This window comes from Anopheles coustani, chromosome 2, assembly GCF_943734705.1.
Source record: "Anopheles coustani chromosome 2, idAnoCousDA_361_x.2, whole genome shotgun sequence".
Lineage (NCBI taxonomy): Eukaryota > Metazoa > Arthropoda > Insecta > Diptera > Culicidae > Anopheles > Anopheles coustani.
This window is the reverse complement of record NC_071289.1, coordinates 85551166-85577782: the sequence shown is the minus strand read 5'-3', so window position 1 is coordinate 85577782 and position 26617 is coordinate 85551166. Positions and strand designations below refer to the sequence as shown.

General features: G+C 44.9%; 10 protein-coding genes across 13 annotated transcripts; 5 read left to right on the top strand and 5 right to left on the bottom strand.

Annotated features, from left to right (window-relative positions):
• The first annotated feature begins 260 nt into the window (after positions 1-260).
• LOC131267182 (coatomer subunit epsilon) lies at positions 261-1660 on the top strand. The gene is made up of 4 exons (XM_058269977.1): positions 261-480; positions 574-848; positions 913-1078; positions 1155-1660. The coding sequence occupies exons 1-4, from the start codon at positions 379-381 to the stop codon at positions 1527-1529; spliced, it is 918 nt and encodes a 305-aa protein (XP_058125960.1). The 5' UTR covers positions 261-378; the 3' UTR covers positions 1530-1660.
• Positions 1419-4851, bottom strand: LOC131265209 (valine--tRNA ligase). The gene is made up of 4 exons (XM_058267471.1): positions 4743-4851; positions 2499-4675; positions 1794-2429; positions 1419-1730 (listed from the first exon to the last, which is right to left on the bottom strand). Exons 1-4 carry the CDS (start codon positions 4849-4851, stop codon positions 1680-1682), a joined length of 2973 nt encoding a protein of 990 aa, XP_058123454.1. The 3' UTR covers positions 1419-1679.
• A 372-nt stretch (positions 4852-5223) lies between these two features.
• On the top strand, positions 5224-8304 carry LOC131262663 (vacuolar protein sorting-associated protein 53 homolog). 2 transcript variants are annotated; one of them, XM_058264717.1, is made up of 5 exons: positions 5224-6048; positions 6114-6624; positions 6693-6971; positions 7041-7475; positions 7539-8304. In XM_058264717.1, the coding sequence occupies exons 1-5, from the start codon at positions 5259-5261 to the stop codon at positions 8167-8169; spliced, it is 2646 nt and encodes an 881-aa protein (XP_058120700.1). In that variant the 5' UTR covers positions 5224-5258; the 3' UTR covers positions 8170-8304. The 2 variants fall into 2 exon arrangements, with proteins under 2 accessions (XP_058120700.1, XP_058120699.1); XM_058264716.1 differs by having other exon boundaries at positions 7041-8304.
• Positions 8305-8313: 9 nt separating this feature from the next.
• On the bottom strand, positions 8314-8763 carry LOC131262662 (calmodulin-beta-like). The gene has a single exon (XM_058264715.1). The coding sequence runs from the start codon at positions 8761-8763 to the stop codon at positions 8314-8316; it is 450 nt and encodes a 149-aa protein (XP_058120698.1).
• A 531-nt stretch (positions 8764-9294) lies between these two features.
• Positions 9295-16258, top strand: LOC131261936 (serine-rich adhesin for platelets-like). The gene is made up of 3 exons (XM_058263808.1): positions 9295-9399; positions 10775-11280; positions 11356-16258. The coding sequence occupies exons 2-3, from the start codon at positions 11178-11180 to the stop codon at positions 15195-15197; spliced, it is 3945 nt and encodes a 1314-aa protein (XP_058119791.1). The 5' UTR covers positions 9295-9399; positions 10775-11177; the 3' UTR covers positions 15198-16258.
• A 393-nt stretch (positions 16259-16651) lies between these two features.
• Positions 16652-17881, bottom strand: LOC131263561 (splicing factor C9orf78 homolog). Of its 2 annotated transcripts, none has more exons than XM_058265773.1 (4): positions 17667-17881; positions 17487-17601; positions 17246-17403; positions 16652-17181 (listed from the first exon to the last, which is right to left on the bottom strand). In XM_058265773.1, the coding sequence occupies exons 1-4, from the start codon at positions 17795-17797 to the stop codon at positions 16695-16697; spliced, it is 891 nt and encodes a 296-aa protein (XP_058121756.1). In that variant the 5' UTR covers positions 17798-17881; the 3' UTR covers positions 16652-16694. The 2 variants fall into 2 exon arrangements, with proteins under 2 accessions (XP_058121756.1, XP_058121757.1); XM_058265774.1 differs by having other exon boundaries at positions 17679-17881.
• A 330-nt stretch (positions 17882-18211) lies between these two features.
• LOC131263655 (ribosome biogenesis protein SLX9 homolog) lies at positions 18212-19061 on the top strand. The gene has a single exon (XM_058265887.1). The coding sequence runs from the start codon at positions 18277-18279 to the stop codon at positions 18976-18978; it is 702 nt and encodes a 233-aa protein (XP_058121870.1). The 5' UTR covers positions 18212-18276; the 3' UTR covers positions 18979-19061.
• A 57-nt stretch (positions 19062-19118) lies between these two features.
• LOC131263563 (uncharacterized) lies at positions 19119-20628 on the bottom strand. The gene is made up of 5 exons (XM_058265779.1): positions 20569-20628; positions 20392-20510; positions 20135-20322; positions 19385-20064; positions 19119-19315 (listed from the first exon to the last, which is right to left on the bottom strand). Exons 1-5 carry the CDS (start codon positions 20604-20606, stop codon positions 19129-19131), a joined length of 1212 nt encoding a protein of 403 aa, XP_058121762.1. The 5' UTR covers positions 20607-20628; the 3' UTR covers positions 19119-19128.
• Positions 20629-20761: 133 nt separating this feature from the next.
• LOC131263284 (armadillo repeat-containing protein 6 homolog) lies at positions 20762-22654 on the bottom strand. Of its 2 annotated transcripts, XM_058265460.1 has the most exons (4): positions 22532-22654; positions 22180-22468; positions 21630-22101; positions 20762-21564 (listed from the first exon to the last, which is right to left on the bottom strand). In XM_058265460.1, the coding sequence occupies exons 2-4, from the start codon at positions 22462-22464 to the stop codon at positions 20924-20926; spliced, it is 1398 nt and encodes a 465-aa protein (XP_058121443.1). In that variant the 5' UTR covers positions 22465-22468; positions 22532-22654; the 3' UTR covers positions 20762-20923. The 2 variants fall into 2 exon arrangements, with proteins under 2 accessions (XP_058121443.1, XP_058121442.1); XM_058265459.1 differs by having other exon boundaries at positions 22180-22630.
• Positions 22655-23431: 777 nt separating this feature from the next.
• LOC131262520 (presequence protease, mitochondrial) lies at positions 23432-26542 on the top strand. The gene has a single exon (XM_058264544.1). The coding sequence runs from the start codon at positions 23432-23434 to the stop codon at positions 26480-26482; it is 3051 nt and encodes a 1016-aa protein (XP_058120527.1). The 3' UTR covers positions 26483-26542.
• Positions 26543-26617: the final 75 nt, after the last annotated feature.

Genomic DNA, 26617 nt, shown 5'->3' with positions numbered 1-26617 from the left:
GACAAATGGAAGGATTTGCTATAATAATAAAAACTAAATTTTAAAATATTGTTAGCTAAAACTGGGAAATAAACGTATGAAATTAATAACAAAAAAATTATGAACGCATGTTTAGTTTAGCATAATAGAGAACAGATAAGCGAAATGAAATGCAGGTGGCTTTAATTTTAAAATGCAAATAATTTGGATCACTGGTTGTCAAACCAAAAAAAAGATGGCACCTGGTAAATCAATCATTTTGGTAAACACGGACAAACTTCTATTCCACGTCACTTTCGTCAGTATTCCGCAAAATATTCGGGTAGTTTATATACGACAACAATCCTACATTAAAACCGAAATAAACTTACTTTCTGCTTGTTGGCGAAATAAGCTACAATGAGCCGACAGAATAACGAAGTGTCGGAGTTGATCGATGTTGAGAATGCATTTTACATCGGCAATTACCAGACATGTATCAACGAGTGCAACAAAATTTCGGTATGAAAAGAATATATAAAGAGGCATTATTCAGATGCATGTATCTCCAGTTTCTGTTCAAACATTTTCTTGTTTAAATTCTTTATCTTTTAGAAACCATCCCTGGAGAAGGACGTCTATATGTACCGATCCTACATCGCCCAAAACAAATACCGTGTTGTTTTGGACGAAATAAAATCCTCTGACGAAACGCCTCTGCTTGCATTACGATATCTGGCAGAGTATTTATCCAACGCCACTCGGAAGGAAGCAGTTGTTTCAATCTTCGATGAAAAATTCCAAGGCGATATCAACGCTGTGGATGTTATCTGGATCATTGCTGGAGCAATTGTTTACATCAACGAAGAGTCTTATGAAACTGCCATGAAGTAAGTAACCTGAGATACAGCCGACAAATCCTTCTGCTAAACGGAATCCTTCATCCTGGAACAGAATTCTGGCTGGTAATTTCAATCTGGAATGCATGTCGTTGCATTTGCATTGCCTTTTGAAAATGTACCGCGTCGATTTGGCCAAACAAGTTTTCGCAACTATGCAAGAAAAGGATGACGACGCAACGCTCACCCAGCTGTCCCAAGCTTGGTTGAACATTCAAATTGTAAGTACTCCATGTTACACGTTGATCAATTCCGGCACCGTTCTACAATACTTTTTTGATTCCGTTTCCATTTCAGGGGGGCGAAAAATTACAGGACGCCTACTTCATCTTTCAAGATCTGTGCGATAAATTTTCGCCGACCCTTCTATTGTTGAACGGTCAAGCGGTTTGTTACATCGGCCAGCAAAAGTATGACGACGCGGAGCAAGTTTTACGCGAATGTCTGAACCGCGATCCAAACAACTACGACACCCTGATCAATCTTCTGGCACTATCCCAGCAGAAGGATAAGAATAGCAGTCAGTTCAATCGTTATCTGTCCCAGATTTTGGATGACCACAAGAATAGTAGCCTCGCAAATGCGTACAATAAGCGACAGTCGGAATTTGATCGCCTTGTGCTACAATTCGGTCCATCGAATACAAAACCCGTGGATGAAATAGTCGCCTAATCTTTCGGTAGGAACGTTTATATGTCGTGCTAACTTATCCGTAATTCCACAACGTCGTAATCGCTACTATGAAATAATATTCCAGGAAGTTGCAGAAACATTGATTTTAATATATCCGACTTTGACTAGGATTTTTGGTGCTCATTTCATCTAAGAAGCTATTTTCAGCATTTCGTCCCTCCGCTGTTGCAGTTGAATCAGCTGAAACAAGTGAAAAGGCAAATAAGAATCCATTCACCTACACCTGCAATTTTTGTCCCTTACCTTTTCCTGGTGTTTTTGTTGTACAATTTCACTGGCCGATTTCCTATACCCTTCGCTGTTTATCGTCGTGAGGATTTTTTCAATCTCCAACTCTAGCTTTGCTAGCTTCTTTCTGGTTCCGTCTAATGCTGATTGTGACTGGTGCAAACCTTCCGCAACGATACCGATTGTACAGTCATGACTGGCGGCAGATTTAACCGTCATGTTTACTAAATTAAATGTATTCTCCTCTTTGTGTAGCACGACCGCAATGCAATGCGTAAGCTGCTGGACCGTTTCTAGCTGTGTGCCAAGTAACTCATGTAGTTCATGGCATTTGGCATAAATGTGTGCGATGGGATTGTGTTTCCGCGCAATCGGTGTAGTATGTTCATTTTTCGTCTGCCTGATGTGCTGGCAAATATTCAACATTCGTTCGACCTTTTGCTCCAGTACGGTATCGATCCAGGAGACCGCTTGGCTTCCATCTAAAGTATAGGAAGCAGGTAACGGTAAATGCCCCAGCAGTTCCTTGGCAAGGAACGGAGTAAAGGGCTCCATATGGCAAAGGCCGACAGATATACAATATTTTAAAATGGCACTCTGTAGGGCCGCAGTTTTCGAGTCTTTCGAGTTCATGTAGATTTTGGTCGTTTCCTAAAAAGGATAAAAAAAGTTTTAAACAACGTATAATACTTTAATTCGGCAAACGTATACAGCACTTACCAAATAAATGTCACAAAAGTTGCTGTAAAAGAACGTCTTCAGTGCTGCTGTTGCGAGATGAAAGTTGTATCCTTCAATACCTTCTCTACACTGCTTCACGGCGTATCCGAGGCGACTTAAAATCCAACGATCCATAAGAAGCATAGTTTCCCGTGTCTCATGACCTATCGTAGGAGCATTTTCGCTCGGTTGGCACCGGTTTAGGCAACCCAGCGTGTAGCGTGTTGCTTGCCAAATTTTGTTAAAGAATAGTTTGTTCGTGTGTGCTTCCTGAACGTTGAAATGGATGAAGTGATTCTTGATGTTCGAAGAGCACAGTGTGAAGCGGAGCGCGTCAGTCCCACACTCGGGGATTCCGTTAGGAAACATTTTACGCTGACCCGCAATAGACTTCGAAAGTTCTACTTCTGAAAGCACCCCTTGCCTATACGCCTCTTCAGCTTCCTCCCGTAATCGGTCCAACGTTATGCCATGTACGACATGATCCGGTTTAATTACGTTTCCGAGACTTTTGGACATTTTGCGCCCGAACTCATCGCAGATAATGCCATGAAGCAGAATTTTCCGGAACGGTAGCTCGTTGGTAAGCTCCTGTCCAAGCATTACCATACGGGCGACCCAGAAAAAAAGAATATCATGGCCCGTTTCCATCAGCTCCAGCGGGTAATGATCGGCACTTGTTGCTCCCGGCCATCCATTCGTTGAGAATGGCAACAGAGCGGACGAAAACCAAGTATCCAGTACATCAGTATCCTGTTCGACAGAATAGTCTTCGTTGCCGCCCGACACACTGGCTAAATATTTGTCTTTTGCTTCAGTCATCGACCGTGCCGCAATCCAATGCTCGACGGGAGTGCTACCGTGGCGTACGCAGTAGGCAGGAATCCTATGACCCCACCAGAGCTGCCTTGAAATACACCAATCATGACAATTCTCCAACCAACGAAACCATTCTCGCTCGAATGTTTTAGGGATTATTTGTAGATCACCATGCTCTACGGCTTTCAGTGCTCGATCAGCTAACTTTCGACATTTCACAAACCATTGGGGCCGCAACAGCAGTTCCACTACATCTTTGGATCGCGAGCAGATCGGTAGCACCATCGAGTGGGGCTTTATACCACGAAGCAGCGAAAGCTTTGAAAGATAATCCAACAAACGCTCCCGAGCCTCGTACCGTGGCAGACCAGAGAAGGGTCCCATGTGCTCCTGCACTATTCCTGTCTCGTTGATGACCTCTATACTAGCCAGCTGGTGCTTGCGGCCCAGTTCAAAGTCGAAGCGATCGTGGGCTGGAGTTATTTTTACCGCCCCTGTGCCAAACGATTGATCGACCGATGTATCAAACACGAGCGGTATTTCTTCCTTTCGAACCGGGTGCCATAGGAAGGTCGATTTGTTTCGTAAATGCGAGTAACGTCCATCATCTGGGTGTACAGCTACTGCCACATCTCCCAGAAACGTTTCCGGGCGCGTGGTAGAGACAACAATTTCCTCCGTCGAGCCCTGTACCTTATACGCAATATCCACCATTCGACCAAAGGTTACCGGCCGCTCGTATCCCGGTACGCTCAATGCCGTCGGTCCGTCGATTTCCACGTTTTCCACCTCAATGTCCGATATGGCCGACTCCAAGCTACAGGACCAGTTCACCAGCGTTCGATCACGATAGATCAGACCTTTATCGAACAGTTGCACAAAGGCATCTTTTACAGCAATTGATTGTTGCTGGTCCATTGTGAAATACTCTCTGCTCCAATCCATCTTACAGCCCATCTTCACCAGTGCGTTCCTTATGCTGCCCTCTTTTTCCATCTTCCAGCGCATCACTTCCTCCAGGAACTTTTCCCTGCCCAGATCGTGTCTGGTAAGGTTCCGTTCTTTTAGCAGCCTCTTCTCGACCACCACCTGGGTCGCTATGCCCGCATGATCCATTCCCGGGATCCATATCGCACGGCGACCATTATTATGTGCATACCGAACTAAAACGTCCTGGATGGCACATGTTAGTGCGTGGCCAAGATGGAGTTCTCCAGTCACGTTTGGGGGAGGAAGTAGAATATTGAAGGATTTCCCACTACAAGGCACATGGTGTTCCGTAGAAGGATGTACAGTTGCTGATGTCCTTGATAAATTTTCTATTTCAACTAGCGCTGGCTTATAGGCGTGGGCGATTTCTGTTGATCAAAAGAATCAATTAACAAGGAAACTCCACAGTTTACCATTTTCCAACGTCGACCATACCTCGATTGGAACCATATGCTCTTACTTTAATGAATGTTGTAATACGAGCACTATCGGCCCAATACTTGCAGTAAATCGTAGCCGAGGGTCTTCGCAACAAGCGGATCATGGTATATTATTTGTTATTTAATCGAAAACGGTACAACATCACAAGCCGGCCGCAAGAAAACGTATCTTTTTGTTTACATTATGATTGACAGAAGGATGTTTCCCGAATGATGAAATGTGTTCGTCTCATTGAATGAGGAAAAATATGAAAATGTTGTAAAATGGACTATCATTGTAATAAACTATCGACTTAGCGTCTAAGTCTAAATCTGTGATTTAGATTTACGAATGGTTACTAATTTTTAAATTATCAATCATATGACCGTATGACACCCTAAGTATGAACCTTGTGCGACAGACATGTTTTGACAGTCATCTGTTTTGATATTACGTGTACTTTTCGTCCGCGGGACAGCTAGCAGATTGTGTTTGTGGAAATTGTTTGAGCGAATTTCTCCACATTCCAGGATGAATTTAGTTGAAGAGGAAAGCGAGTCGAAAAGGGACCACATCAACGACATCGTGCTATCCGAAGATGTCCAACGTGCCATTGAACAAGTCCTCCAAAGCTCGGACCCTCTGGACCAGCCGGATTTCAATCCGACGGATTACATCAATCAGCTCTTTCCGAACGAACAATCGCTGTCCAACATCGATGAGGTGATCTCGAAGATGGAGTATGATATAAGCCTGATCGACGACAACATTCGCAGTGTCGTTCGGGGGCAGGTGAACACGGGAGAAAATGGGCGTGTGGCGCTGAAGGAAGCGCAACAGTCGCTCACCCAGCTGTTCTCGTTGATTACCGACATTAAGAGCAGGGCGGAAAAAACGGAGGATATGGTGAAGGAAATAACGCGCGACATCAAACAACTGGACTCGGCCAAGAACAATCTTACATACGCCATAACGACGCTCAACCACCTGCATATGCTCGTCGGTGGGGTGGAGAATTTGAAACAGCTTTCCGAAAGACGTCAGTACGGCGAGGTACTTAACCCTTTGCAGGCTATCATCGAGGTCAACCAACACTTCCAGCAGTACTCGGAGATATCGCAAATTCAGACACTGTCGGCACAAGTGCAGCAAATTCAATCTGAGCTGGCGACGCAGATTACCGATGATTTTAAGAATTTCTTTTCACCGACGGCGCATAGTAATACCAACCGGATGACAATAACGCAGCTGAAGGATGCGTGTCAAGTTGCGTCCGTCTTGGATAAGCTAGTAAAGAAGAATATTCTCAAGTGGTTCATTAGTAAGTATAGCAAATTACCATAAAGGTGAACAAATAAGTAATATTTTACTTTTCCAATCCGTCAGATCTACAACTTCAAGAGTACATTCAACTGTTTCATGAAAATCAAGACATTGCCTGGCTGGACAAGATCGACAAGCGGTACGCCTGGGTGAAACGACATCTGCTGGATTTTGAGGAAAAGTACGGCACAGTTTTCCCCGCAGATTGGGAAGTATCGGAGAGAATAACGGTCCAGTTCTGCACCATTACCCGCGAAGAGTTATCGAAAATAATGGCACGCAGAAAACAAGAAATTGACGTCAAGCTGCTACTGTTTGCCATCCAAAAAACATCCAATTTTGAGCAGTTGCTGGACAAGCGGTTCAACGGAACAACACTGGTGGAAGCCACTAGCGAAGAAGTTCGAAAGGAGCGGGACTCGTTCAGTAACCTTATTGGCAGTTGCTTTAAGCCGTATCTGGATATATACACAGATAGTATCAGCCGTGATTTGACGGCGCTGGTAGAACAATTTGCCCTGCAGAACCAGCAGATGGTCGTTCCGAAAGAGATCAATCCAGGAATTATTCCAAAGTAAGTAAACAAAATATAGCCGCAACACGAACGAAGTTTATGATGACATGCTCTCATTGTCTTTACAGCTGCGCTGATTTATTCGTTTTCTACAAAAAGTGCATGGTCCAGTGTATGCAACTGAGCAACGAAAAACCAATGTATGACTTGGTCCTGATTTTCAAGAAACATCTGCGTGAGTACGCAAGTAAAGTACTGGAAGCTCGAATTCCGAAACCGCAGCCACCAAACTCGACATCATCGACCATCAGTTCTAGCATGTCATTGCTGACGAAAGACTTTCAAAATTTGTCCACCGCAGCCGGGCAAGTGATACATAACTTTTTGAAAGAAGGTGAAACTCCAAGGTATGTTCACCCATTCAGTATAAAGCGTAAACTGTGCAAAATCAGTGTTTTTTTTTTCGATAATTCCAGATTCTCCGCTGAAGATACTCGAAAGATTTGTTACATACTGGCTACCGCGGAGTATTGCCTTGAAACAGTGCAACAATTGGAGGATAAACTTAAGGAAAAAATTGACAAAAACTACATCACTAAAGTAGATCTGGCAGATGAAAAAGATGTGTACCATCGCATCATTTCGAATTGCATCCAGCTGCTTGTCCATGACCTCGATGCAGCATGTGAGCAGTCGTTGCTGCTGATGACAAAAATAGCCTGGCACAGTATTAGCAACGTTGGTGACCAGAGCGGGTTCGTGAACCAAATCATAACGAATCTCAAGCAAACGGTTCCAGTCATTCGTGATAATCTGGCAAACAGCCGAAAGTATTATACGCAGTTCTGCCATAAGTTTGTGAATTCTTTCATTCCCAAGTACATCAACACTCTGTACCGGCTTCGACCGACGTCCACCGGGTCTTCATCTGCATCCGGCTCGGCCGCGTTAGTAGCGAGCGCATCGAGTTCCAGCATTTCGGAGGGTGCGAGTGGTTCGTCGGCGGCATCCGGAAACATTCTGGGTTGTGAGCAGCTCCTGCTTGATACGCATAGCCTCAAGACGGTGCTGATGGATTTACCTTCGATCGGATCGCAAGTCCAACGGAAACCACCGGCAAGCTACACCAAGGTAGTTGTAAAGGGTATGGCAAAAGCGGAGATGATCATTAAGGTTGTTATGCAGCCAGTCCACCCGGCATCGCTCTACATCGAGCAGTACCTCAAGCTGCTCCCTGAGAGTAGCGTGGTGGAGTTTCATAAGATACTAGAGATGAAAAACGTAAGAAAAGTCGAACAACAACAACTTGTGGAAGCTTACAAACGAGCATGTCCTGCTCAGCAACATCAACAGCAGCAGCAGCAACAAGGGTCAAACTCTTCAGCTGCTTCGGCGATTGGTGAACATGTTGGCAGCTCTTCGCAAGCAACAGAAAATGCACCGACAGGAACTTCAACCGGGAATCATCAATCGCAACAAATGGCGGCGGCTGCAGCGGCGATAAGTGGTGCAGGTTCCAGCATTATGGCACTAGGAGACTCCTTAATGGATAAAGGGCGCATAAAAAAAATTGAAAACTTAATTAAAAATAGACTACCAAATTAGTATGCATAACCTTATGTCTCGATGTGCGATCGATATTGATAGAAAAATTATTAATTCGGGCCTCTATTTAAGAATCGTCTATTATATCGATTAATTATGACGGATACACTCAATACAAATAAATACTGCACTCTGCTGAAAAGTCTACTTCAGTAGCATGTAAACGAACTCTTCATAGTTAATTTTACCATCTCCATCAATATCAGCCTCGGCTAGTAAGTCTTGCAACTCCTGGGGAGTAAGACGTTCACCAAAGTTCTGCATCACATCGGACAACTCCTCGACTGACAGAAAACCGTCTCCGTTTTTATCAAACACTTTGAACGCTTCATACAGCTCTTTTTCGTTGACCGGTTCGCGTGCTTTTCGCTTCATCAGCGCCACGAATTCTTCCCACTCGATGCGTCCGTTTCCATCAGAATCTACCTCATAAATCATTTGCTCGAGCTCGGCCATAGACGGGTTCAGTCCAAGAATACGCATCAAATCGCCCAGCTCTGTTGTTGAGATGGATCCACTTCCATCCCGGTCAAATAGTTCGAACATATCTCGAAATTGATTATCCTCGACTGTTGAAAGCTCTGAATCGGACATTACTTCGTGATTTTGATAGACTTGAGTAAATTTGGAAACTACAACTTGGTTTGGTGCAACTGATGTTTAAGGTTAGATTACTTGGATAACAATTTCCACATAACAGTAATAGAAACCGCCCTAGTTGCATGTTTTTTGCCACACTTTTACTGAAATAAAAAAACATGCACGTTGTGGAAAACATCAATAGTTTTCATTGTCTTTGACTCATCCAAAACGAGAGCGTTAAATTGTTTGAAACTGCCCTCAAATGTATTTCAAATTCAAATAAATTGCCATAAAACTGAGCAAATTGTTATAGTACAGGAAAAGTGATAGTATTTGCATCGGGAAGGTAGGAACAAATGACAGTTCTCAATCACTTGCATCAGCTGTCAGTTGTGCTGTTGTGTGGTGTTGTTCGAGTCGTAATCGAAGATTTCGATTTGCTTCGGACGACAATTTCGGTCGTAAATATAAAAGAAAAGTTGTACGCCCCAAACCACGATCCGCACCCTTGAAAGAGTGCAAGGATAAGAGGCTCCCTAGGACGGCACATTACGGATTGGTTCCGTTCGCTCGTGAGCTGTCGAAATGCTGTTGCTAGTGACCATCGATGCGTAGGCCTACTGAAGCACCTTCGCACAAACCTTCAAGGTAAGAAGCTCGATAAGTGATAGTGGAGCGAGAGTGGTGTCTTCTTTCGGCATCAAACTTGCAGTCTTGCAACAGACTAACGCATCCTCCCCCGAAGTCTTCGCGTTCGGAGTCTGCGGGCTGGTATTTGATATTTGATGCGGGCGACTCGCAGTCGCGGAGCAGCTAGTGACCTCCTCCGTACGTCATGTTTTGTTTAGAATGTTTCGGCTCTGTTGCTCGAGTGTGTTGGCCGCCGAACTGAAGGGAAGCGTTATACACCGTATGTTTCGGGTCGCCTTTGCTTAGTGGCAAGATATTCTGCAATTTGCATAAGGTATGGCCTCCCAGGGGCCCGATTATTATATCCCAGATATTCCAATTTTGTTGCTAACGAGAGCTTGTGCCATTGGATTGTGATTAGTGACAGGGTGACCTCACTGCGGGGCATCAATAAACAAAGAAAAAGTCCTTAGAAAAGTAAATCACTTTGAACTGGTTTTATGAGCTTTTAACTACGAAAAACCGGGTTATTTATGTCTTTCACATCGGAAAGCCTGGCGGCATAGGCATGATATGTTGTATTTAAATAATCTTGCAAAATGTAAAAGAAGCATATAAATGTCCGTGCCTTCCAATCCCCATGCATCTTTAGACGCACTGGACAGGATGTAAAAGAATAGATGCCTCCTAAACACTTATTTGCTACAATTCACAAGTTTGTAGATTTATAAGGTTAAATTATGATGAAATGTTTCAAATTAATGTGTCTATCACATACTAACAACCGCTGAAATGAAGCTATTACGGGCCGAATATACTTCTTCGCTGCCATACAGTTCATGGTCCGTAGTCCGCAATTGTTTCTGTCGGACGATGGACATAGGATCAAAGAATAGACATAAAAACGAACCCTTCTAAGAGTATTCAAGCAATCGGAACAACGATACGGCTGACTTCTCAACGAAGAGCGGAAAAAATGTTCCGAGACACGCACTCGTGTTGAAAAAATTAACTGCGCTACGCTTAGTATGCTTGGTTCCCTTTTTTTTCTCCCTCATCATATTGAGTAAGCGTCCGTGAGATAACTCCGTACAGCCGGAGCTTGATGATACGAGGAGAAGAACCCATTCATTCATACGCTCGTGTACTCACTTCTAGTATTCGCGACGACGCGATAAGTCGCGATGTCTCGCTGTATCGCGTTGCTGCACACATATGTGTATGCGTGTGTATCAGCTGATGGTTTACTACGATTAAAAAATCTCAGTCTAATGTTAGGGTTGGATTGCGAGGAATAGCGGTGCAATTAATTTGAACCTTATTAAATTTAAAATGTTCACACCTCCACGCAACAGCATTGCATTTTAATTAAATTTATAATGTCGCTTTTCAGGATCTGAACACACTGTCATCGCTGACGAAACACTGACGACGAAGAGGCATCAACAGTAATAACTCCAAAAAAGTAACAACAAGCAGTTTTCCCAGTCTGCCAACATAGAACCACGAAACGACGACACCGTGTGAAAGCGCAAGACGTGTATCAACCCGACCTGACTCCATCGTTTGCAGAACGCGTGGTGTTTGGCTAACTGCATTTATTGCACTATCGGCAACTTTTCACGGCACGAAGGTGCACCAACCCAACCGTCCCTCCCTGCTTTGCAATCAACAAGTGTTAGTACGGCGTGATTTGTTTAACACGGATCAATAGTAAAGCCGGGTGAATTGCAGAAGAAACAAACAAAAATACATTTGAGCTAACTGTACTGCTAAAACAATCTTCGTAAGCCGCCATGAATAGAGATTCTACCGCTGATGGAGGTAGCATTGCAAAGTTAAGAGGGCAAACGTGGAAGCTATTTATCGAACGCAGGGGACATCGTGGTTTGTATGACTGTAAGTAGCTTGATTTGACGGAACAAGTGTGGAGGTAAATAAATGATATGCTTGTGCCGGTTCCTCTTTTCCCAGCCGACGAGGAGGATAGTTTAATCGGCGAACTAACAGGAGAAAAGCAAAAACATGCCAAACTCTACGAAAGCCTTCCCGGGCACACCCAACAACAGCAGAACAGCGCCAAGGTGGAACATGGGACTGCCGGTTCGATACACAATCGCCCACGGGGTAGCGTCATGCGGCTCGACAAAGCTGACATGGGTCTGTACGGCATCTGCCCGGAGACGGACCCGTTCTACGCAGTGATCTGTGATATTTGTAAGAGCGTGGTGAAACCACAGGGATTGCAAAAACACATGCAAAATAGACATCATTCCTACTTCAGCCACGCCGCTCAGCTGAACGCGAACGGAGGCAGCAGGTTTAGCAGCTCGGTGGTCGGTGGGAAATCGGGAGCTGCTTTCAGCGACCAGCTGGGAGTGGTTAACAGCTTTACGTCGGGTTCCGCTTTGGAAAAGACTGATTATGCGATCCGTTCCGGTAGCGAGGCTTCCTCCGGCAGCTCCTCCCGTACGGATGGCAAAGGGCTTTCTAGTTCCTATGGCCAGCAGGGAAGTGTGGAAGATCCACCAACATTATCATCATCATCATTGTTATCGTCAGGCGATTCCCTGGTCACCGCTCCGCTGGTGAAGGTGCGCAGTTCCGGCGGTAGTAACAAGGTGAAAAGTAAAAACTCCAAAAGCTCATCCCACCACAGTGGCGGGGGCAGTTCATCGAAATCATCGTCCACCGGCGCCGCCACGGGTGGCAACTATGCCGGTAACGGTACCGGTGGTTCCCTTTCCTCTACCTTCTCGAAGGCCACCATATCGAGTTCCGGTGCGAACGATCAGGGGGTACCGTCGCTGGTGGAGTTCTCGGGCCGGGAATTTCCTTCCGGTGCCATTGGTAGCGGTGGCGTCCCCGTGGTACTCATGAACAACTGTTCTGTGGTGCTGGAAAAGAAGACCAGTCTAGCGATCGCAAACAGTGGTTCCTCCACTTCCACTGCCAATCATGAACCATCAAATGTACCGGTCGCGTCCAAATCATCGTCGAAACGAGGCTCAAAGCTAGCGTCAGCATCCTCTTCGTCTAGTTCCTCACCATCGTCCACTACTTCGTCCTCGTCATCATCATCTTCATCGTCTTCATCCTCGTCCTCATCGTCGAGTAGTAGCAGCAGCAGCACAAGCAGCACCAGTAGCAGCAGTAGCAGCTCGACCTCCACCGGTGGTGCAACCGGGCAAGCCACCAACAAGTCTTCCTCCGATCGAAAAGGTGAGTCGCGCTCGCGAGACTTTGATCCGGATCGGCACTGCGGGGTGATGACGACCGATGGCAAACGGCACTGCACGCGTCCAATCACCTGCAAATCGCACTCGCTTACGCAACGCCGGGCAGTTCCGGGAAGGAGCAAACATTTGGACAAACTACTTGCTGAACTTCGCGGGCAAGGTACGGTGGCGGGGACAACAACAACAACGTCGTCGTCGACGACCAGTGCTTCTCCCGCGGGAACGAAAGATGACGGAACGGCTTTCCTTGAGGCGATGGAATCGAACAGTAACTCCTCTTCCGGATTCGACGGTACAGTCGAACGGCGACCAGTGGCGGTCGCGGTAGGCACAGGGGAAAGCATTCTACGCTCATCCACACCGCAAGGCTCGGCGATGGTCCCAGCGAGCGGTGAAGTTTCGGTACGGCATCATTCGCACCATGGCACAGGTTCCGGTGGCATAAAACATGGCGTCAGTGGTGAAGGTAAGAATGATCGATCGAAGCAGAAGACATCCTCCCGGTCCCATGGGGGCTCGAGTTCTACAAACCACCACCAAGGCAACAAATCCACGCATCACCGGTCACTGCACACTATAACAAAGCAGGGCCATGCTACATCGGATCATACGGCCCAGTCTTCGGTCGTGCTTTCTCAACAGCAGAACCTAGTTTTGCAACCCCAATCGGTGTCAGGCTCAAATCCGGTGTCACAGTCGATAACGATGTTACCTACGAACAGCACAAAACCGAATCATACGGACATACTTGGGCAGAACTTCAATCATGAAGCGGATCTCGGCCAAACCGCTGTTCTTGCTGACCACCAGCACACTACGATCCTGATGGATGCCGGCTCGAATCTGTTGAAATTATCCGTGCCGGGCGATGGAGAATCAGCTTACGGTGGACAAAACCTTATGCACGATCAGCTTACCGTCACGCTGCCCTTATCTGTGATATCTTCCATGAACCTTGCGGGAACGAATTTAGTCAACATGGCGCAGGCGACTGGTGTTGGGGAGCCTCAATCGGTCAATGCAAATACGAACATGCTTCCACCCGGGGTCGAAGAGCATGCTCAGCAAACCTTTATTAGCACCGATTTGATCGATCAAATCCCCCTCGGTACTTCAAATGGCACTGCCGAGCATTTGCACAACGCGAATGCGGCATACCGTCTGGCGACTAGTGCTGACCAGGTGCCCTCAGGATCCGCAGGGGACAGTCTATCCGCCGATCTGTTGCTACCTGCTTTCAATGAACAGATAAATTACACACTACAAACGCTAGCACAAAACCTCGTCCATTCGGATGGAAGTACCGGTGGGGGAGTGGTAGTTTCCCAGCAGCAGCAGCAGCAACAACAACAACAACAACCGGGTTCCCAGACCACGGCCCAAACGGTGGTCGATTTGGTCGACAGCATTGACGATATTGTGCCGACGATCAATCTTCTACCGGCGACCGCAAACCCGCTCGTTCAGTTGCCGGGAGATCTGGCCGATTCAATCATCCTCACGCCTAACCAACTGTCCACCCTCTCGCAGTCCCTGGCGGCCGCGGTCGACCAACAGTTCATTGACAACATTTCGTCGGCGCTCGGTAAATCGGTCGCAGAAATGGGCTCCGATCTGCTCACGGTCAACAGCCCGGTTGACATCTCCAAACTGAATCTGCTGAAAAAGATCGATGACGAGTACGTGCGAGAACGGCAACTTCAACAGCAGCCTCTTTCGTACTCAATCGGAACGCCCGATGAGCTGCGGGGCGTTAAGATCTGGTACAATTCCCTTCCCAAGCCGCTGCACGTGAACAACTTCCAACTGCGCCGGCTGGCCGGAGGGTATGTGACGAACCGGAAATTGCTAAACGTACGCCGGAATCTTCTGCAAGAGTCAAGCCTGCTCGTCGGAAAGGCGCTTGGCTCGCCCACACCCGGCACGAGCATTCTCGCACACTCGTCTCCACATGGCAACAGCTCGCTAGGTGGTAGTGGTGGTGCTGGTGCTGGTGTCGGTCAGCGTTCCACAACATCCGGCATGATTGGGGGTCGCACCGGAAACGACATTTTATTGGCCTCGCTAGCATCGTCCTCTGGGTGTTCCTCTTCGACGTCCTCATCGTCGATTGGTGGTAAGGGTAAGGGCAACGAGGTGCAAGCCGCAGGCATCAATGGTATCGGAGGTGGAAATATCCTTGGCAGCCCGACCGGTTCCGGAACGAACCGAAACACACCCGCAAACAATCGGGGCCAAAGGCGCCTGATTCTCGCACCCCCATCTCCCAGCGAACGAACCGAGCGAACTTCATGTTTGCTGAGCAATGCCTACTTTAAGAATCTTATCTCGTCGATGCAGCAACAACAGCAACAAACGCAGACAAAAGACTTGCATCACACGACGAAGATGGGGGCCTCCGGACAGCCGGATGCCTTGGGCGGTGACCGGCCGCACTCGCTGAAGCGAGGGCCCTCTTCCACGCTGATGACACTTTCGAACAAACGGCTGAAGATTATCAACAATCTGCACAACTCGACGGCGCCACCGCCCGTTTTGCTGCAGGGAAGTGGTTGTCCCAAGCCCAAAGTATTATAATTGTTAGTTACTTTGCTGCTGGCGCGAAATGAGGAAAAAAGAGAAAGCCTGGAGGATGATTCTCGAGATGGCACTGATTGTTAAGAGGCTGCCAAAAATAACGAAGTAATTTACATAAAGCTGCTCTTACTACTGGTAGAAGTACTACAACTTCTACTCCTTCTACTTCTACTACTGGACTGAATACCTCCCCTAAAAACTCATTAAACTGTACTCCAGTTCCGAACTGTATAACGCTTACTAGAATTCCCTTCCATCCCCAACTGTTTCCATTGTGTCCTTACCCGCTAGCACCATCTTTGTTCCCCTCGCACTTATTGATGGTCTTGTTGTGCGTGTAATAATACTGTATTAGTTTTAATGCAAGCAACGGAATGACATCGCTGAACGTGAATCTTTCAATGCTTTACCTGAAAATAAGATTTTATTTAAGCCTCACTTTGTTCAGATTATTTATGAAACCTGTCTTTCTTTTTTATAGTTGAGGTTTTTTTTGTGTCCCATGTTAATAGCATTGAAATGAATTTTCGCATTGCTCTTTTGCAGAAGGAAAAGTTTGTAAGGTTCTATTTCTTACGGAGCTCGAAACCATGTTCCGTGGACGAACGACGAACCACGTTTTCGTTAACAGCATTTTCTGTTGTTAATTGTACTTTTGACGTGTAACAGCAAACTCAAAATGTGGCAAAATAGTTTCCTTTTTTAATGATCGATAATGACACTACAGATTTAATAACGATACTTTTTCCTCTTTCCAAAAGGTCTTTCCTAAACCTTTTAATAACAAAAACCCCCTTTCTTCTGGTATGAAGAATCGATTCATAGGAGTGTGATAGCTAGTTTGATAGTTCCGTAACCATTATTAAGTAACAATAGGCTACAAAATAAGACGATATGATTGTAAAGTTAAGGAGCAGTAACGAAAACCCGAAATGGAGCCTACACATAATAGATAAAAATACATCTTGGCTTTGTTCTTTTGGTTGTTGAGAGAAAAGTACCCTCCTAAGTTCTCTTTTCAGAAAGATGTATAAATGGTTCTTCTATAAATTCTTCTCATGTTTCAGTGTCAGCTTATTTCACAATTTAGGTTTTTGTTTTATTGAATATTCAACGAGGATGGTTGGTTTACGCAGCTTAGTATCTGCTTAGTCCTGCCCACGATTAGTTATTTACTTTATCTACAGTTGGTAGGAAAGGATGATTGTAAATCGTGGGTATAACAAACCTTATCAAAAGACTTGAATGCGAGGAAAGTAAATGAACCGAATTCATGTGTCCGTATGTGTTTTCAACAGAAATATTTCCAACAAAATAATTTGGTATAGTAGCAGATTTCTCATACTGTTAACGTAATCAAATATGAAGTAAAGAAAAGTAATGGAAACTTATCGTCTACTACTTTTCGCTCGAATGAACGGAATTACAGGTAAGAGTTATTTGATAGTTTTTATTTTCAATATTATACTTTTATTGATTCTTAAACCCACGTTAGAGTTAATGTCGGCGATATTGCTTCTTAAACTTATCGAAGTGGTAATCATCCGTTGCCTTTTTCGGAACTCGATCGTCACTCCGCTGGTCACGATGGTCCTCCTGATAGCGCCTCTTCGGCGGTGCCGGATTGTCGATCCGATAACGATTGTGTTGCATGAAGTTCACCGCCATATTGGAGGGCACGAAGTGAGACGGCAGATCCTTTTTCCGTTGCTGCTCCTGCATGTACTTAAGTTTAGCCTCCTCGGTCGCTTCAATGTTTTTGATTTTAGCTTCGATGCCAAGGTCAATCTCTGGAATGCCACTGAGCATCTGATTGGACAACATTTCTTCCGACCGCTGCGAAGACGTTTGACTGAGATGTGCCGGCAATGACAGTAGCGCTGCCTCTTCCGGGCTCAGATATTTGGCGGAAGATTCCGCATCTCCTTGGTTGTCCTGCTCCTGTGCAATGCCTTTCCGTTTTCCAAGCTCTTCTTCGATGTACCTGTCGCGAAAAACGTGTTAACGCTATGAAAGCAGACCGTATTTGCATCGTTTAAAACACTTACTTCATCATCTCTTCATCCTCGTCACGCTTGTTCGTTTCTGCAGAAAACTGTGTTCCGATACCTGTATCGTACGGATCTTCTACGGCCGTTTTCAGTTTTCCCGCCTTCAAAGCATGCATATTAACCATGCCACCGGTTTTAATGTTAAACGGATCTTTCTAAAGAAACAAATTAAAAAGAAATCGAAAATTACCACTAACATCTAAGCAAACAATCCTTTCAATAAAAATTAACAACTTACCACCGTTACTTCTTCTTCGATGGAAATTTTTTTACCTGCTGCTAAGCTCAGAATGTTCACTCCATTCCGCCTGTTGCGCAGTTTTTGCTTTTCTTTGGTTTCTTCCAGTTTGGATCTGTAAGTTCGATTTAAAAATATGTTATGGGTCTATCGACGAAATGTTCCTAGCTTTAAACATACAACACTTCCGACTCTTCATTTGTTTCTGCTTCGTCTTCGTCACTGTTCGATAGCCTCCGTTGTCGAAGTTGTTTGCGGCCTTTCTTTCTGAACTCTACTTTCACTGGTGCCGAGTCTTCGCTTTCGGACATTTTATTTGTGTAAAATAAGGCCCAAATATTAGAGAAACTAACAGATCAGAGAAAAATTGTCGATACCTAGTGAGCAAGATAAGTGCGTCGGAAATGTTTTGTAAACAAACGGGTGTCGTGGTGGATTTACTGTTTTTGACATTATCACCGTGGTGAATAAATATAGCGTGTACTTTTAACACCGGGGTAAATATTTGAAATCTTTAGCCATTTCACTATGAATACATACAAAATAAATGTACGATTTTAAGGATAAGCATAAACATTCAAAGGCAAATGAAATCGATTTTAAATATCAACAGGTATTAAAATTGATAACGTAACCTGCTAAGAAAACATTCAAAGAATAACCTCCAGATTTTCCATAGGGTTATCCGCGTGCTACATTGTCAAATATGTTTAGGTAAAAAAAGTTCAAAAGAAAACAAATATACCTTCCTCGAAGTTGGTTCTTTTCGTCGTAGCACATTTACTCAAAAATGGGTAAATTGAACAAAAAGATCTTGAAGCACAAAATTGCCCAGAAATCGGCAGAAGATGCTTCAGTGAAAGGCCCTTTTCCAATCTATCGCTCTACGGCTGTTCAGCTGAATGGTCCCGAGCCAAAGAGTTTCAAAATCATCGAGCGAAAACCTAAACCGAAAGATAAACCGAAACTTGCTGAGCCACAGAATTCTGAACCGTCGACAACTGATACGGATGATCACGTTGACGGACAGAAAGTGAAAAAGTTACGAAAGTTGGCCATTTCACGATTGTCCAAAAAGGAGAAAAAGCAGTTCCGAAAAGATGAAATGCTCAAGAAGATCGAGCTCACGAAAGATGCATTTAAAAAGGACAAAGAGCGGAAAAAGCGCGAGAAAACGGCAATTACCGGGGACCTGAGACCATTGCTGGACGCTCTTCCGTCGCTGGATTCATTGTTTGAAATAAAATCATCAACCAAGCTCAAGACGGGAGTACCACAGTTCGACAAAAAACCAGAGCCCAAAAGCAAAAAATCACGCAGAGCTCTTCGCATGAAGCAACGCAAACGAGAATTTATCACCCGCTGTACGGCCATGAAGCAAGTTATTAACGATAAAAAGTTTCAAAAAGATCCAAAAAAGGTTATTGCAGAGCATATCAAAAACACTCGTAAGGAACAACTGGCGCTATTGATGGGAACTGCATCTAGCTAATCATCTGTGGTAACGAATGCAAGTTACTCTACAAATCTATCTACCATTGTATACTTTGAAAGTAATTAAATATGTTACATTTTCGAATCTATACTTATTTCAGCGCTTCTGATTTAAACCATACTCATGAGAAATTACAACAGAACGGATTTATTTGGTACCACTTGTCGACTCGTTCGGTAATGTGATAATGTTTCGAGGCACACGTGTCATATCATACAGAAAACAGTGAACTGTTAAACTATCGGAAACTAACATTAGCATCAAAGGCACCCGTTGATTCTGACGATTGTGAATAGCTAGTAGCTCCCTAAAGTATGGCATCGATTGAGATGACCTAGAATGAATAGATTGATGTGGCATTGAATTCTTGTAAAATATTTTGCTTCATAATCATCGACCTTACCTTCTCACGACGATTCGTGCAATTGGTAATGGAAGATGTGATTTCTTAAAACCCTGCCATTCAGGAGCAAACAAGTCAAAGGCAATCTGCAAAGTCCCAGGATCCTCAACTGAATCGCACCTGTGCTCATCCTGAAGGGAAGCATCACCATCATTATGATGGTGTTCGGAGATACTACGAATTATGTCGAATCGATCGAAAATCCTTCGGAAACGCTCAACCATGCTAAAGCATTCGTTTTCACGGCATACTTCTTGAAATTCAAATTTACTCCGTTTGGTGGCTGGCTCTTTCACTTCTTTGTTGAACTCTTCACCGCTCGTTTGGTCTTTCACCGAAGATTGTTTTTTGATGAGATTATTATACTTCAGCATCGATCTGCGCACCGTTTCGTACAACTTGCCATTCGCCTTGGGATCCAACGTTTCGCGAGGGTTGGGTTGATGTAGCATTTCGTAGAGGTTTCCCCACACGCAGCGTTCTTCCACGGAAGGAAGATCGGTTACTTCTGTTCGATAGACCCGAACCGGATCATACTGCAGAACGTAGTAGCTTGCTCGGTTTAGCACTGAGTAAACCTGGTACTCTTCCAAGGTGAGTGAATTCGGTCGGCCAAGTAATAAACTGTACCCTTGCTCAATCGACACCACCACGCCTTTCCATTTCACCATAAGCCGGTTCTAAAGAATAAATACAAGAACGTGTTACATTGCAAATCCGCGGGAGCGAATGTTTCGATTGATGAATTACCATTTCCATGAGGAAAAGAGCCTCGTGGCTTTCAACGTATTTACCCGTAGAATTTTCATAACCGTATGATTGCCACTTTCCTTCCACCCGCGTGAGGCGTACCCGGTGTTGGTCCTCCTCCCAGGCGCCTTCCGAGATGCTGCCTGATTTATTTACCCGTTCTTGCGTCAGCAGAAGGCGAAGTTCTTCTACAAATTAAAATTGTATAACGTAACATGACATGTTTTTGGGTGCTCTCGAAAAGTGCAATTGTGTACCTTGCATACGCTTTAAATCGTGTTGCCTAGATTCATCCAACTCATCGAGTGAAACCAAACGATTGAACTGTGAATGCACTTCATATGTCGACGTATGATGTTGCACCATTTCATTCCCACTTAAAAATACAAAAACCAGATTATGTTTTATAAAGCCAATTGCACTTTATTACTTACTTTAGAAGGGAGTTTCTTTGCACAGTTTTATCTGCCATCTCTGCTTTCTTGTTTGAGAGTTTGTTTTGTATACAGAAAATAAAATCCGGATTGACGTTTCCCGGCTTTTCTATATTTTTTTTTTACTTTTTTCAATCACATTCGTATACAGTACAATAATTAGTCGTCAAAAGAAATTTATTTCAATAAATGTAGATAGAAACATGTTTATTTTTAAATAAGGATGATTAGTGAAAAACATACGATTTTTATTGGACTGTGTACGTTGTCAAATGATGTGCAAAACTCACGTTAGTATGCGGTAATGTTTAAGGATTCATAATCGTTACAATGCATTTCGTTGCGTGTGCAATAGTTAATTTGTGTCATTTTTAATTTGAATTTCCGACTGAGCCTTCCACTCCTCGTTCAGATGGACCTTGCATCCCAGATCCCGAAGAGCTGACTTTACGTCGTGTGCGATGCTTGGATGATCTTTCAGAGCCTGATTTAGTACATCTTCGGCTCCCTGCGCTATGAACGTGTCACATTGATCGCGCGATCGTGAAACCATGTTACGCACGGCCCAGGAACCATTGCGCTGAATGATCTTGCTGCCACTGTGGATTTTCATCGTTTGAATAATCGTCTCCGAAATGCCCGTCTCGAACAAGGTACTGCTGTTGCTCGGCTCGCGAAGCGCCAGCGTAGATATGCAAGCCAATGCGTGTCTTGCGAAAGGTTCGTTGTCTTTGTGACGATTCAATGCCGATTCCAACAACGGAGCAGCCCCACATTGGACTATGTGCAGCTTGACGGTGTCATTACCGGCCAAGGCTTTGAGCAGTTTGCACGCCTCGCGAATAATTTTCACCGAGTCCGGATACTCGACCATCGCATCCAGTATAAATTTCAGTCCTCCTGCCTCCTCGACCGTCTGGCAAAATTCATTGCGAACGGTCAACGATGCGATGGTTAGCATCAAATCACCTACGGTATCTTGATCAGACTTGAACTCTACAACAGAAGACCATAAAATATTTAATTTTAATTGTAATTGTAAATTAAAACAAGAAACTTACTGGTCAGTAACTGCGTGATTTCAGTGAGCGATTCCGCTGCTAATTGACGAGCATGTTCATGCGCCTTACCAAACTCGACCCGAATATCATCGTCCAACACCAAGTACCGGAACAGCGTGCAAGTATTACGTACGACTTCCGGTTCCGGTCGTGCGAGGAAAGCTTTAACAGTAGGAATTGTAAGATTGTCCTCCATAATCATTTGCCGGTTCATTTCGTGCAAAATACACGCCTTTTGAAGCCATCTTAGCACGGCACAAATAACTTTACTATCGGATGCGCTTTTTAAATGCTTTAGCGCGACGGCGAGCGAGTTAATGTTAAACACGTCCGGTTGCTTATTTATGATTGCATTGGCTGCGTTTACCAATTGAATCAAAACGTCCACTGGTAGCTCCTCTTTTGCTTCCAGCACATTAACAATCAGATCGTATGCGCCAAGTTTTGCAGCCAACACACGGTGAGGGACGCCCTATGAAAAGTTATTCGAAAATAACCGCGTTTTTACTATACACCACTTTCAGTACAAAGTGCCATGCTCTCTACATACCAGCTTGCACTCTTCGGCAACGACATCCAAATGCTGGCCAAACTTCTCGTGCTCCGTGTTGATAGATTTTTCGAGTAATTTCAATGCGTCCACACTTTCGTTCATCAACGGAATTCCCGTTTCCGGGTTCACGTTCAGATCTTTGATGATATTTCCTAGATTGATTCCCTGAGCTTCAAATTGTTTGATAGTTTCCTCTCGTGCCTCTTCAACCGACATCGAAAATTCGACTATGTTTTCCTTCACCACCTCATCAAATGTTTCCTGGCTGATTACTTTGGCCATTGCGCTGGAGATATGGAAAAATAGACACATTTAAAACCATAAGTTATTGTAAATTTTGCATGCATACCTTTGACGTGCTCAACGTATGTAAGATGCGAGAGAGACGAAAGTTGTGTGGGACGATATTACAGAAAAATGTAGCAACGTAAAGACTGTATGAGTCAGTACGAGCGAGGTTCAAAGGACACTCGATTAAACTTCTGGTCAGAGCCTGATTGCGTTGATTTACGAAACAATTGTTTTCATAAAATTGTTTAAAAACTACAAAAATATCCACACCAAGCCAATAACTGAAGCTGCATACAAAACGATTATGAAAACAGGCTGTGTTTTCCACGACACTACTGTAGACAAAGCGCCTGCACTTTCACTCCTCCCGTAGTGGTAGAGAGACTCTAGAAAAAAAAAAGAATAACATAATCAGCTGATTTTTGACAGCTTTTACCAATCATTAGGGGGTAAAATCAAGGGTTATTTTTTGGGCGATGTTTGACCATGTTTCTTGAAAAGTATGAATGAAAAGCCGAGTAAATTGAAAAACGTGGTTGAAGGTTGTAGTTGATTTTAGTTTCATCTATTTCTATTTCATGGACACAAGCAACGTCTACACCACGCTAACGAAATTCTTGAATATGGTTGATGTTGATTAGTTATTTCGTGAAAGAATAATTAGCAATTTGCGTTTCACAAAAAGGTGTTCCAAGATAGAACTAGGTATAAATTAATATGGAAAGCCATCAGCTGTTAACCGATTTACAAAAAACAGGCAAACTGACAGCATAACTATTTTGACAACTTGCTCCCCAAGTCAAGCAAGAAGTGTTATGAAATTTTGATCATTGACTGCATCATCCAGAAGATTGTACTGCGAAAAGGGTGAGTTAATTTGAGAAATATTGAACGTACATTTGCATCCATTAAGTTTGTCACTGTTTACTATCTACTTCTTTCTACTAAAGCCTGCAGAATGCTACGACAAGTATCATCAATGAAACGTTTTCTACCCTCCCGTCGATTTCTCTCTTCGACACCGGCGCCAAAGATAAATCCGGCGATTCTCGCAAACATAAAGGCTGCCGATCGATACAAACCGGGTGATCGTTACAATGGATTCGTTTGCATCCAGGCGCAGTTCATTGCCGATTTCAATATGACCGCCTACATGTTCCAGCACGAAAAAACGGGTTTGCAGTATCTGCACATCGACCGACAGGATAGTAACAATGTGTTTTCGATCAACTTCCGCACCACCCCGTTCGACTCGACCGGGCTCCCACACATCCTAGAGCACAATGTGCTCTGTGGCTCGGAGAAATTTCCCGTGCGGGATCCGTTCTTCAAAATGCTTAACCGAAGTTTGGCCACATTCATGAATGCGATGACCGGACCGGATTACACGCTGTACCCATTCAGCTCGACGAATGAAATCGATTTCCGCAACCTGCAAACCATCTACATGGACGCTGCATTCCGACCGAACCTAAAGTATCTCGACTTTCTGCAGGAAGGTTGGCGTTTGGAGCACGCGGAGTTGACAAACCCGAAGTCAGACTACGTCTTCAAAGGTGTGGTGTACAACGAAATGAAGGGAGCATTTTCTGAAAATTCGGCTGTATTTGGTCAGAAGTTTTTCAACAAAATCCTTCCCGACCACACGTACGGGTACGTGTCCGGCGGAGACCCGCTCGATATTCCACAGCTGCGGCACGAGGATTTGGTCAATTTCCATCAAAAGTATTACCATCCAAGTAACGCACGCATCTTCAGCTACGGTTGCTTCGATCTCGATAAAACGATGGCATTTGTGGACGGTCAATATCTGAGCGACTACGATCGCATAGATTCACGGTACAGCGTGATTCCGCCGCAGAAACGATGGACAGGCGCAAAGAAGGACCATGTTCGTAGCCGGTATGATAACATGGGGGCCCCGATCGAGAAACAGAACCAGATTGCTATCGGTTATCTAATGACTGACATAACCGATGTTTATGAAACGTTTCTTATGCACATCCTCACGGAGTTGCTAGTGAAAGGGCCGAATTCGTTCTTCTACAAAAATCTCATCGAACCGAACATCTCCGGCGGCTACAATCAGCTGACCGGGTTTGATTCCCATATACGCGATACGATGTTCGTGGTTGGCTTGCAGGATCTCGCAGTGGATGATTTCGAGCGAGTTGAGCAAATCTTTGATCGCACGGTGGATGAAGTCATCGACAAGGGTTTCGAGCAGGCACATATCGAAAGCGTGCTGCACAGCATCGAGCTGACGATGAAGCATCAAACTACCAAGTTTGGCCTCGGACTGCTGTTCAATCTGACACCACTCTGGAACCACGACGGGGATTTGATAAGAGCAATGAACGTGTCCGAATCAGTGCGGAAGCTGCGCGAACATATGTCGGCCAACCCAAAGTACCTGCAGAATAAGGTAGAGTACTATTTCCGTAACAACAGGCATCGGCTTACGATGACCATGTCACCGGATGAAACCTACGATAAACAACTTTTGGACGCCGAGCGAAGTAACCTGCAGCAGAAGGTGGCAAACCTTAACGATTCCGACAAGGAACGAATTTATCGGGAAGGAATCGAGCTGTCCGAGGCTCAAAAAGCACCCCCGAACACGGATGTTCTGCCGTGCCTCCGGTTGGATGAGATCGAAAAGAAAGTGAGCGAAACGAAAGTTGATCAGAGGCTTGTCTCCAACGTCCCGACGCAACTGTGTCCTGTGAATACTAACGGAATCGTTTACTTCCGCGGCATACTTGACGTTAATAGGTTAAACGAAGAGCAAAAAATGCTTCTTCCGCTGTTCAATACGATAATCACCCAATTCGGCACAAAGGGTGTGAACTATCGAGAGTTCGATCAACTGGTCAGCTCGAAGACAGCGGGCATCGGGTTTTCGACTCACCTCGTGGAGAATGTTCACAACACAGAACAGTACGAGTTTGGTCTGTACTTTGGTACGTACGCGTTGGATCAGAACGTGCCCGATATGTTTGATATCTTCCGGCGTATTTTTAATGAGCTCGAGATGAAGGACGTGACACGTTTCGAGATGCTTCTGGAGAACTACCTATCGGAGATGTCGATCGGAATCGCGCAGTCCGGCCATATGTACGCAATGCAGAATGCTAACGGGTTGGTCACGGAAACGGGTCAGCTTAGGGAAAGGCTAATGGGTATAGAGCATTTATCGTTCATGAAAAACCTCACGCAGAGCCATAAGCCGGAGGAAATTTTGGAAAAATGTCGCTCCATCACGAAACTGTTCGCCGAAGCGGGGATGAGGTGTGCCCTCAATTTTACACCGTCGTCGGAACAACAAACGGTCCGACATTACGAGTCGTTCGTTAACAGCGTGCCCCTGCGCAGCTCTGCCCGGGTGTGGAATATTTCGCATACACTCGGAGAAGAGGCTAGCAGCAACACCACCTGTCGCCATACGGTGATGAATATTCCGGTGAACTATTGCGCCAAATCGATCCACGCTGTTCCGTACACCCACCGAGATTACGCTCCACTAAAGGTGCTCGCCAAGTACCTCTCGGCAAAGTATCTCCTACCGGTTGTGCGTGAGCAGAACGGAGCGTACGGTGCTGGGGCAAAAATTACCTCCGATGGACTGTTCAACTTTTTCAGCTACCGCGATCCCAACTCGCGCACAACTTTGGACGTATTCGATGGAGCTCATGCCTGGAACGTCCAGTCCGTTGTCGGCCTGGATGAGCAGACGCTTTTCGAGGCGAAGTTAGGTGTCCTGCAGCAGCTAGACGTGCCTATTGCGCCCCTTGAGCGTGGTATGGATCTGTTTCGACAGGGCATTTCGGACGAGCTGTTCAGCAAACATCGGGCAGCGGTGCTGGAAGTAACAAAGGAACAGCTACTGGAAGTGAACGAGCGATATCTGCGGCCAGGAGCGGTCGCTGTGGTCGGAAAGTCGGTGTTAGGTCCGGAAAACAAAACGCTTTCGAAGGACGGCGAATCATGGAAAACGTTCACACTGTAGATGTCTTGCACATGTTAAAAGCTTCTGACGCAAATAATGAATAAATAATATCCATAAAGGGGACATCTTATCACTAACTGCTTTCAATTATTTCAATATGAACAAAAAGTTGCTCAAAAAAGTAAACAACGGGAT

Bases quoted from the DNA above. Each gene is read 5' to 3' on its own strand.
- LOC131267182 (XM_058269977.1), top strand. From the start codon at position 379: ATGAGCCGACAGAATAACGAAGTGTCGGAGTTGATCGATGTTGAGAAT. The intron at 849-912 runs GTAAGTAACCTG...ATCCTGGAACAG, and splicing joins TCTTATGAAACTGCCATGAA to AATTCTGGCTGGTAATTTCA. The intron at 1,079-1,154 runs GTAAGTACTCCA...TTTCCATTTCAG, and splicing joins CTTGGTTGAACATTCAAATT to GGGGGCGAAAAATTACAGGA.
- LOC131263284 (XM_058265459.1), bottom strand. From the start codon at position 22,494: ATGTGTCTATTTTTCCATATCTCCAGCGCAATGGCCAAAGTAATCAGC. The intron at 22,102-22,179 runs GTATGTAGAGAG...AACTTTTCATAG, and splicing joins TTGCCGAAGAGTGCAAGCTG to GGCGTCCCTCACCGTGTGTT. The intron at 21,565-21,629 runs GTAAGTTTCTTG...CTTCTGTTGTAG, and splicing joins AATCACGCAGTTACTGACCA to AGTTCAAGTCTGATCAAGAT.
- LOC131263655 (XM_058265887.1), top strand. From the start codon at position 18,277: ATGGGTAAATTGAACAAAAAGATCTTGAAGCACAAAATTGCCCAGAAA.
- LOC131265209 (XM_058267471.1), bottom strand. From the start codon at position 4,851: ATGATCCGCTTGTTGCGAAGACCCTCGGCTACGATTTACTGCAAGTAT. The intron at 2,430-2,498 runs GTAAGTGCTGTA...TATCCTTTTTAG, and splicing joins ACTTTTGTGACATTTATTTG to GAAACGACCAAAATCTACAT. The intron at 1,731-1,793 runs GTAAGGGACAAA...CACTTGTTTCAG, and splicing joins AACAAAAACACCAGGAAAAG to CTGATTCAACTGCAACAGCG.
- LOC131263563 (XM_058265779.1), bottom strand. From the start codon at position 20,606: ATGGCAGATAAAACTGTGCAAAGAAACTCCCTTCTAAA. The intron at 20,323-20,391 runs GTACACAATTGC...TTTAATTTGTAG, and splicing joins CGATTTAAAGCGTATGCAAG to AAGAACTTCGCCTTCTGCTG. The intron at 19,316-19,384 runs GTAAGGTCGATG...TATTCATTCTAG, and splicing joins GCACGAATCGTCGTGAGAAG to GTCATCTCAATCGATGCCAT.
- LOC131262520 (XM_058264544.1), top strand. From the start codon at position 23,432: ATGCTACGACAAGTATCATCAATGAAACGTTTTCTACCCTCCCGTCGA.
- LOC131261936 (XM_058263808.1), top strand. From the start codon at position 11,178: ATGAATAGAGATTCTACCGCTGATGGAGGTAGCATTGCAAAGTTAAGA. The intron at 11,281-11,355 runs GTAAGTAGCTTG...CTCTTTTCCCAG, and splicing joins ACATCGTGGTTTGTATGACT to CCGACGAGGAGGATAGTTTA.
- LOC131263561 (XM_058265773.1), bottom strand. From the start codon at position 17,797: ATGTCCGAAAGCGAAGACTCGGCACCAGTGAAAGTAGAGTTCAGAAAG. The intron at 17,404-17,486 runs GTAAGTTGTTAA...TTGTTTCTTTAG, and splicing joins TCGAAGAAGAAGTAACGGTG to AAAGATCCGTTTAACATTAA. The intron at 17,182-17,245 runs GTAAGTGTTTTA...TTTTCGCGACAG, and splicing joins GAGGATGAAGAGATGATGAA to GTACATCGAAGAAGAGCTTG.
- LOC131262662 (XM_058264715.1), bottom strand. From the start codon at position 8,763: ATGTCCGATTCAGAGCTTTCAACAGTCGAGGATAATCAATTTCGAGAT.
- LOC131262663 (XM_058264716.1), top strand. From the start codon at position 5,259: ATGAATTTAGTTGAAGAGGAAAGCGAGTCGAAAAGGGACCACATCAAC. The intron at 6,049-6,113 runs GTAAGTATAGCA...CCAATCCGTCAG, and splicing joins TATTCTCAAGTGGTTCATTA to ATCTACAACTTCAAGAGTAC. The intron at 6,625-6,692 runs GTAAGTAAACAA...TTGTCTTTACAG, and splicing joins AATCCAGGAATTATTCCAAA to CTGCGCTGATTTATTCGTTT.